This window comes from Akebia trifoliata, chromosome 6 (assembly GCF_017979445.1).
Source record: "Akebia trifoliata isolate Shusen 1 chromosome 6, ASM1797944v1, whole genome shotgun sequence".
Classification (NCBI taxonomy): Eukaryota; Viridiplantae; Streptophyta; class Magnoliopsida; order Ranunculales; family Lardizabalaceae; genus Akebia; species Akebia trifoliata.
Genome location: NC_141380.1, coordinates 27892869 through 27901673, shown reverse-complemented (window position 1 = coordinate 27901673; position 8805 = coordinate 27892869). Strand labels below are relative to the sequence as shown.

General features: G+C 33.8%; 1 protein-coding gene across 1 annotated transcript; it reads left to right on the top strand.

Moving 5' to 3' along the window:
• The first annotated feature begins 554 nt into the window (after window positions 1-554).
• On the top strand, window positions 555-7964 carry LOC147400613 (dihydrofolate reductase-like). Its single transcript, XM_086446370.1, has 6 exons — window positions 555-741; window positions 2072-2164; window positions 2293-2391; window positions 3611-3652; window positions 4522-4753; window positions 7629-7964. The coding sequence occupies exons 1-6, from the start codon at window positions 628-630 to the stop codon at window positions 7781-7783; spliced, it is 735 nt and encodes a 244-aa protein (XP_086302496.1). The 5' UTR covers window positions 555-627; the 3' UTR covers window positions 7784-7964.
• Window positions 7965-8805: the final 841 nt, after the last annotated feature.

The following is an 8805-nucleotide window of genomic DNA, read 5'->3' as shown; positions in this document are numbered from 1 at the left end:
ATTTGGTGTCTATGTGGCATAATTTTGATGGAGTTCAAACACATCGGACTATGTGCACGGTTTTGTTAAGAGCCATAAGTGTTTCTAACTCCAACAAAAATGTGCCATGTAAACATCTCACATTTATTATAGGAATGGGATATCGTGGTGGATCCTATGTCTTTTCTGATTTCTTATCATATGTCATGTCAAGTGACCTCAGCAGAGGACACCTTAACATGGTGGCATGCGCATATTCATAGATGTATTTACTCGTATCTCAGAGAAAACATATCTAAAGACATGCACGTGCCACCATATCAAGGTGTCTCTCATATGTCCCCCACTAAGGTAACTCCACCATTAATCTAAAATAGAAAATCATATCTTATTTTTGAGATTTGAATATTGAAAAAATAAAATTGAGGTTGAACGGAAGTCCGCACGTGTAAGACCAACCAACTTACCTAATGTCTAATGTAAGGGTAGTTGGGGGAGACACGAATGTGATTATGAGCGAGCTACCCCGTTGAATGAGGTGTTAGGTAGAAGAGAAGACTTTACGAAATCTCTCCCTCTCTCTCTCTCTCTCTCTCTCTCTCTCTCTCTCAGCCATCTTAACTCAGTGAGTTATTTTGTGAAACGAAAATGGAGGAGAAGAAAATGAAGATTCTTTGCTTGCATGGGTTTCGAACGAGTGGGAGCTTCTTGGAAAAGCAAATCAGCAAGTGGGACTCTTCCATCTTCGCTCAGTTTCACATGGTTTGTATCTGTTTCTCTCTTCCTTTTATAACTCGGCATCTTGACTCAGATATCACCGAGTGACTTTGTCATCTTACTCGGAAACTCTTTCTTTGACAATCGATTTTAAACCTGCTTTTTTCCTAGCCAAACAAGATTTATACAACAATCGATCAAACCGATCCTTTTGAAACTGAACAGTGCTGTTGATCGAAATATAAATGGTGTGTTATAAGTAAAAGTTGGTGTCTTATATCTTAAAAGAAGCTCATTTAGAAAAGAGAGCTGCCATTGACTCCCAAACTTTTACTTATTTGTCCAATTAAAAATAAGTGAATGATTAGAATACGTAAAATTTGGGATGCCAATAGCATCCCATAACTCATGAAAAATGACTTATGGAAAAAATACATGATCTCTACTGTTTAAACATAAAATCCAATTATTGAGATTTACCCTTGAGATATGTGTTATGAGGATATGTATAAATCTTGATCGTTGGATTTTTTGTTTACTCAATGGAGATCATATGTTTTCTCATGAGTCAGTGGTGTCAAAAATTGTCCTATATGGGTAAAATATTTCAGATTTAACTTTTTTTTTTTTTGTTGTTGTTGTGAGGATGATCTTAGCTCTCTAACGTTGGCTATCGAACATGACCCTATATTTAGTTAGTCTTAATGATTGAGTTCACAAATCTACTCATATGGGGTTCATTGAATTTCATGGACCCCAAGAACAAATCATACCATATCATGATTTCAAAACTCGTCCGAGACCAAGACTTATCACCCGAGTCATCTCGATATCAGGCATGGATGAGAAGGACAGACTAACTAATTTTTTGGACGAGATTTAGAACCTCACACTCATTTTTCTCATGTTTGAATAAAATGTCTCAAATGTATCGGAAATCTTATCCGAGACAACCCAATATCTGGCATAGACAAGATAAGACACAAAACCGAGTTTTAAAACCATATACCATATAGCCCACTTAGTTTATTATATTTAAGAAATTTTAGTAATACCCCCTTGCAAAATCAAAATTAGGTTTTTCCCCTTAATTGAAAGTCAATCTCTTTTTTGTTAATGAATTATGGGTGAAATTTTGATTACATCCAAACTTTGATCAAAATCAAAATTTTCACTGTTAATTCATCAACAAAAGGTGACATTGAGTTCCAATCATGGGTTAATAAACCTAATCTTTCAATTTTTAGAGGGTAATTAAACCTAATATAGTAAATTCGATAGGGAGATATTACTAAAATATCCTTGTACTTATTAATGTCTATTTGTTATTATAAGCATGGAGTGTAATACGCATACCCAAAAACTACCATTACAGGTGTTCCTAGATGGCATTTTTCCTGCTGGGGGTAAATCCGACATTGAGGACATTTTCCCACCACCTTACTTTGAGTGGTTCCAATTCAACAAGGTACTACTAATTTGCATTTATCTCATAATAAGTAATTTCAATATTTCTTGAGATTTTCATTTTCCATTTATATGAGATTTTGCCGAGATTGACTATAATATTTATATATTAATTAATTGATTAATCAGGAATTTACAGAGTACACAAACTTGGATGAGTGCATCTCCCACCTTTGTGAATATATAACAATTAAAGGTCCCTTTGATGGCTTGCTTGGATTCTCTCAGGTATGCTATTTTATACAATAATTTGATGTAGGGCGGCAATCTCGGCGGGTTAAAGGTTGAACCCAAGTTGTAGAACCTCAGCCCAAGCTCAACTCAACCTGACCAACGGGTTAGAGCTCATTAACCTAAACTCAAGCTGAGGTTGAGCTTCTAAAATCGGGTTAGACAAGTTGGGCGGATTTGACTCATTGAACAAGTCTAATTTCATTTTCAAGTTTGGCAATTTTGGACAGATTGAACTTATGTTTCTCTCTTCAAAATTTATGTAAAAACGACTCTTCATCTTTAAAAAAAAATATATGTAAAATACTATACTTAAACATATATAGCAATAAATTTAAAAATATAAAGAAAAATCAATAAAAAGATTTTTTTCTTAGTTTTACAAATATATTTATGAAGCAAAAATTAAATATTTTTAAATAAATAAATAAAAATATTTATATGTAAATATATAGCATCAGGTTTGAGTTAATTTGGATTGTCCGAAGCCTCAATTCGGGTTGAGATTTCCTAGTCCAGACTCAACTCATTCTCCATATAACCCAGCTCACGCTTGCCCGACCAAGTTGCAGCCCTAATTTGGTGTGATTAAGATGACACCACCACCATCCAATGGGGCCAAAGTGTCAATTTTGGATTGGGCGCTAGTATTCGGACACTTGATTGGCCCACTCTAAAAATGGACTTGTACTTGATGAAATAGATTTAGGGAGGGAACTGGTAGTATGACTTAAAGTTTTGTAACACTTTTTTTTTTGTGACGGGTGTATCCAAACTTACATCCGTTTAGTGGGATCGGGAGAGCGAGAGCCTAGACCAAGGCATATGGATCCCTCCGTCGGGCGTGTGCAATGCCCACACATGACACGCACAAGGTAAGTGAGGGTACGCCCTCGCAGATAGCCTTGAGGAGACGTTGCTCATACTGGGTGTCGAACACACAACCTACGGACTCTTACCGCTTATTGGATTCAAAATTGCCATTGAACCAACCCCTCAAGGTTTTTGTACCATTTCAGAATCCGGGACTTTTTGATTTTGGCCGAGATTAGAATGAAATATTGATTCTGAAACGTTGAATGTTTCAGATTGTCTTGGAATGCCTTAGAATATTTCGGTCAAGATTGTCTCAATTTTTCTCCAACTAAAACATTGTCACGGGATGAGATTTTAAAACTTGAATATTAACCCTTTATTATGATTTTATTAATTTCAGGGAGCAACACTTGCAGCCCTTCTATTAGGCTACCAAGCTCAGGTGATATATACTATCTTGATGTACACCAAATGCTATTTTGACATGTGGCACCCCACACCATCAATTTGATCATCACATTGATTGATGGTGTCGATAGATGTGTGCTACAATGCATTAGGGCTGTCGGTAGATCCGATCATAACTGAAACCCATTCAGTTCCAATCCGATAACTTAGGGTTTGGGTTGGTTACAATAAGGACCGGCTTGTTTTGATAACTATGGATCGGTTGTGGATCACCATTTCCCAATCCGATAGGCTGATCCGATAACATGTGGAAAATATATAAAATCATATCATATAGTTTAATTAAATATTAGTTGTTTATCTACATTATATATATATATATATATATATATATATATATATATATATATATTATCAAATTGAATTTGACTCGATCTGGGTCGTAATAGGGTTGTCAATGGATCGGATCAGGATTGGGTCTTTGGCTTCCAATAAGGACCGATTCGATAATCTATTAGGTCGGTTCTGGATCAATCATACTTCGATCAGATAGATCCCCAATCCAAATTTTCCAATAAAATAGATCAAGCATGTAAATTATATTATATATTTTGTATATCAAAATAGATTTCATCCAACCCAGACCAGATCCAATTTCTATCAGATCGGATTTGGATCGTATAATTGAATTGTGATTTAAAAATAAAAAATAAAAAATCGAGCCTGACCCGATGCTTTTCAGATTAATCCCATGTTGACCCTGATCCGATCCGGACCCAATCCATTGACAACCCTAGGTGGTAACTCCACCAAAAGAAACCATAATTTGTTGTTGATCATCTTTAATTTATGGTGAAAATTCAAATTTATTAAAACTAAACCAATGAGCTATATATGTTATAGGGGAAGGTGTTGAAGGACCATCCACCAATGAAATTGTTTGTTTCAATATCTGGAAGCAAGTTTAGAGAGCCAAGCATATGTGAGGTTGCCTACAAAGACCCCATCAGGGTGAGATCAGTTCACTTCATTGGTGCCAAAGATTGGTTGAGATTACCTTCTGAAGAACTAGCAACTGCCTTTGAAAACCCTTTGATCATAAGGCATCCCCAAGGCCACACTGTTCCAAGACTTGGTAGGTAACTTCACTTTTCAACACCAATAACAACTAGGGGTGCAACTTGGTCCGGTTCAAACCGAGAACCAAACCAAATTGGTAGCTTTAGGGTGCTTTGGTTCAGTTTGAAATAAGTTGTGGTTCGGTTCTGGGTTACAAAAAATGGAGAACCAATCAATTTGGTTCGGTTCTAGAATCAAGCTGGTATAGAATCGAATCAAACTGAGAACCGATTCCCTATGCAATAAATAAATATATATGTATATAATAATTTTTATGAATTATTTTAGGGGTTAGGACACATATTAGTCATCTTTTATGGATAAACTAATGGCTTTTTATGAATAGATTAGTGATTTATTGTATGAAATTTTATGTTTATTTTTACATTAAAAAATATTACTTACAATTTATAGAATATTGACAATCTGTAGAATTGAACTGAACCAAACCGACTTTAGTTTGGTTTGGGTTGGCTTGGCTCCAATGGAATTTGGTTTGGTTCTGGTTCTTATTTAATGGAATCGACCTATGTTGGTTCGGTTCCAGTTTGATCCTCAAACTAAATCAAGTTGCACCCCTTATAATAACAACAAAACCTTATCCCAAAGATTTAGGGTTGGTCGAATGAATCATTTTCCTCCATTCCACTCTGTCCAAACATATTCACAAAATTCTCTGAATTAGGTTTAGACAATTAAATCAATGACTCTTCAATTAATCATGGGCACATGGTAACATTTTTACCTTGCATCTCTTTTTTTTTTTTTTTCAAACATTCAAATAATAATAAGAAGATAGGGTTTTTAAAAGAAACTAAAAACATACTTTGTATAATCTCCAAAATTTTGTCAGCTTTTTTTACGAAACTTACTTGAATTTATCTGAATTAACCTAGTTGAACCACCACCGAATAATTACCAAATCCGAACTTTGTTCCTATGTGTCAAAAGTCAAGTTTTTTTTCCTTCTACTGAGAGCGAGTTCTTATTTGTTTTCATCACCACGTGAAAACTGGAAAATTCGACAGAAAAATTTGATGGGCCAAAGCCCACGAATTTTAGAAGCTGAATTTTGACGGTGTAGGACCATCAAAATTCTAGATATTCTCAAATTTGACGGCTTAGAGCTATCAAATTTCTCTCATCCTTCATTAATTTGATAGTTTCGGCCTGTCGAAAAAAAATTGACAATGAAAAATTCGACACCTTTGTCTGTCGAAATTTATGAAATTTGATGATCCAGGACTGTCAAATTTGGGCTTTTTTCACATTGTGCATTGTCTTCATCAAAGTTCTCTCGGATCTTCCTTTCGCTTCTTTAGGAGTTCTCAAATGGTCCAAAACTTGACTCGGAATTGTCAATATGAAACCCTAACCCAGTCTAGTATTCAGTCAAGTTTTTCTTGTTAGAAGGACGATGAACGTTAATTGAGGTAATGAGTGCATATATAAATACACTTCCAACAATAAAATATATGACTTTCGCTAAAATGAACGGAGGGAAATAAAATTCGTTTTTAATTTTTTTTTATACAAGACTTCGATGATGATGGTTTTAGAAAACTAAAATTATATAATTTTTGTGAAATAGATAATCGCATCATCATCCATGCTTTATATCAAGTATTGGGTCGAGTCAACAATTAGAAGTTTATTCGAAAGGGTGGCAATCTTAACATGACCCGCAAACACAACTTGAAAACGACACAAAATTAGTGGGTTTGGGTCATAATGTTGTTAACTAGTCTGACATGATTATCAAATGGGTCGAGTATGGGTTAAGGATGTCAACCTACTTAATCTATTTTGACATGTTTAGTTATTCTATCATTAACATGCCATTTTAAATCATGAAACATAGGAGGTATCTCAAATATCACTAATTATTTAAGGGTTTTTTAATTACCCATTTTTTCTAGAATTTCGCAAACTTTTTTATAATGCATTTTTTCAAATTTTATAAAACATAGATAGTGTTTTAAGATATTTTTCAAATAATTTCCCATTTTCTTTTATCGTCTCTTTAATTGGTTGTGATGCATTATTATTGATGAAAAAAAAACTTAGTTTATGTTTTATAATACTTAATTTATATTGGTATAGATATTGGTTTATGCTTTTGTGACTTTGTTTTAGCAATATGATATTTTATTTTTTATGGAGAAATGGAACTTTATTTTTTCAATTATAATTAGATTTTATTAAATAGATTACATGGGTCAGGTCAAATTACCTATTTAATAAATGTGGTGGGCTTGGGTTTAAGTTTTTGGGTTTAGTAAATTTTCATAATAACCTTACCTCAACATAACCCGACTCATTGACACCCCTATTTATTCCCTTATTTAATTCATATCTTTAGTTAAGATATTTTCTTACCATTTCAATCCACACCAATTTTTTAACCTTCTTGCCATTTAGAGCCTTTAACTCATATCTTAACTAAACCATTTTTAATTGAACTTTTTTATTTATTTATTTCTACCATATTTTTAAATCCCCAACTCAACTTGAATGTCCACCAACTTGAGTCAAGTAAAAAAAAATCACGAGTCAAATTGACCGATCAAATAAAAATATATTAAATTTATAAATATATAAGATAAATAAAAATAATTATTTTTTGTTCTCCACAAAAAGATTATCTATGTCCAAATAACTTGATCTAGTTTCTGGCCCGACTCTGCATTTTCGAGTTGACGTGACCAAATTGATGAGTTGACTCAGTGAGTTAGTTTCATTGAGTTTTGAGGCTAGATTACCTTAAAATCCAATCAAGTCGAGTTGACTCGACAAGTTTTAAAACCATGCTTGAAAGAAAACTTGAACTCAAAGACTAGGTATCTCATGCCATGCAAATATTGTTCTAACTGATTATTAGTAAATAACAGATGAGGTGGCTACCAACGAGCTACGCAGTTGGATCATGGGCATCCTTCTAAGCAGTAGTGTAGCAGACAACAGAAATGGCCTAAAAGATGGAGATGCCAAGGGAACAGAGAAGGCCAAGACACAAGAAAAATCTGAGAACAATGCAATGGAATAGAAGACAAAGAGTGAGGAATATCAAGAGGAGACCAAAGAAGAAACCATAAAAAATGCTTTAGGTGTAAAAGAGAGTGTGTGGTGGTGGTCTTCCCTCTCTTCTAGAGGAATATTAAAAGACTTTATAGGATTTTATATGTTCTTATTTGATTTATTAAATAAAAATAAAATGCCTTTTATCACTATCAAAAAATTAAAAAAATTGAAAAAAAAAATCATCGAAAAAAAGATCACTCGCAACATTTCACCTTCAAATCTCAAGATTTTGCATCCATTTGATGTATTCTAAGTTATATATCGCATCTATTTACTGACACTCTTATTAAGGTTATTTTTATCATTAGCGAGTATGTGTTAAAAAAATAAAAAATAGGCCTTTTTTTTAAACCAAATTATTCCTCAGGTTTAGCATATTTGCAAAATTGGGTCATTTTTTTTTTTAATATGCAAAATAGGTCGAAATGCTATAGTAATTCTTGTGAATTGGCTAAAATAACTTTTCTTCAACATTTCAACTTAACTCTTTCTCTATTTCCAAACTCCTCCCTCCTTTCACATACCCGATCAAACAAAAGAGAACCTTTATTTTTCTTCATCGTGGACTAGTTAAGGTTCTCTGGAGCTCTCTTATATGTCTATCTATCTCAAGAAAGGGAGTAAAAAGGGTGGTGATTTCGCATCTAGTATTATCAAACCCTCATCTTCTACTTTCCTTGAAAGTGCTTGGACACTTTTTTACTTAATGAAATAAAAAAGTATTTAGTGATGAAAATGGGGGATTTTCTAAGAATGGGGATTCGTCGCCTAATTTAGGTCTAAGAGCCATAATAACTCCAAATGAATCCAGAGTGGTTCATAGGTAAGAGACATGGACAAGGGGTTAAATTACATGTTTTAAAAGGTATTTAGCATGAAACCCGTCCGATCAAGATGATCGGATTCTAATACCATCCTAGGGTCGAGGAAAGAGGGTTAAGATCCGATCATCATTATCATTTTATGCATGAATCTCAAGAATTAATT

What these genes read in the sequence shown, in the direction of transcription:
- LOC147400613 (XM_086446370.1), top strand. Translation starts at nt 628, where the DNA reads ATGGAGGAGAAGAAAATGAAGATTCTTTGCTTGCATGGGTTTCGAACG. An exon ending in GCTTGCTTGGATTCTCTCAG is followed by an intron (nt 2,392 to 3,610) that starts GTATGCTATTTT and finishes TATTAATTTCAG; the next exon opens with GGAGCAACACTTGCAGCCCT. An exon ending in TATTAGGCTACCAAGCTCAG is followed by an intron (nt 3,653 to 4,521) that starts GTGATATATACT and finishes TATATGTTATAG; the next exon opens with GGGAAGGTGTTGAAGGACCA.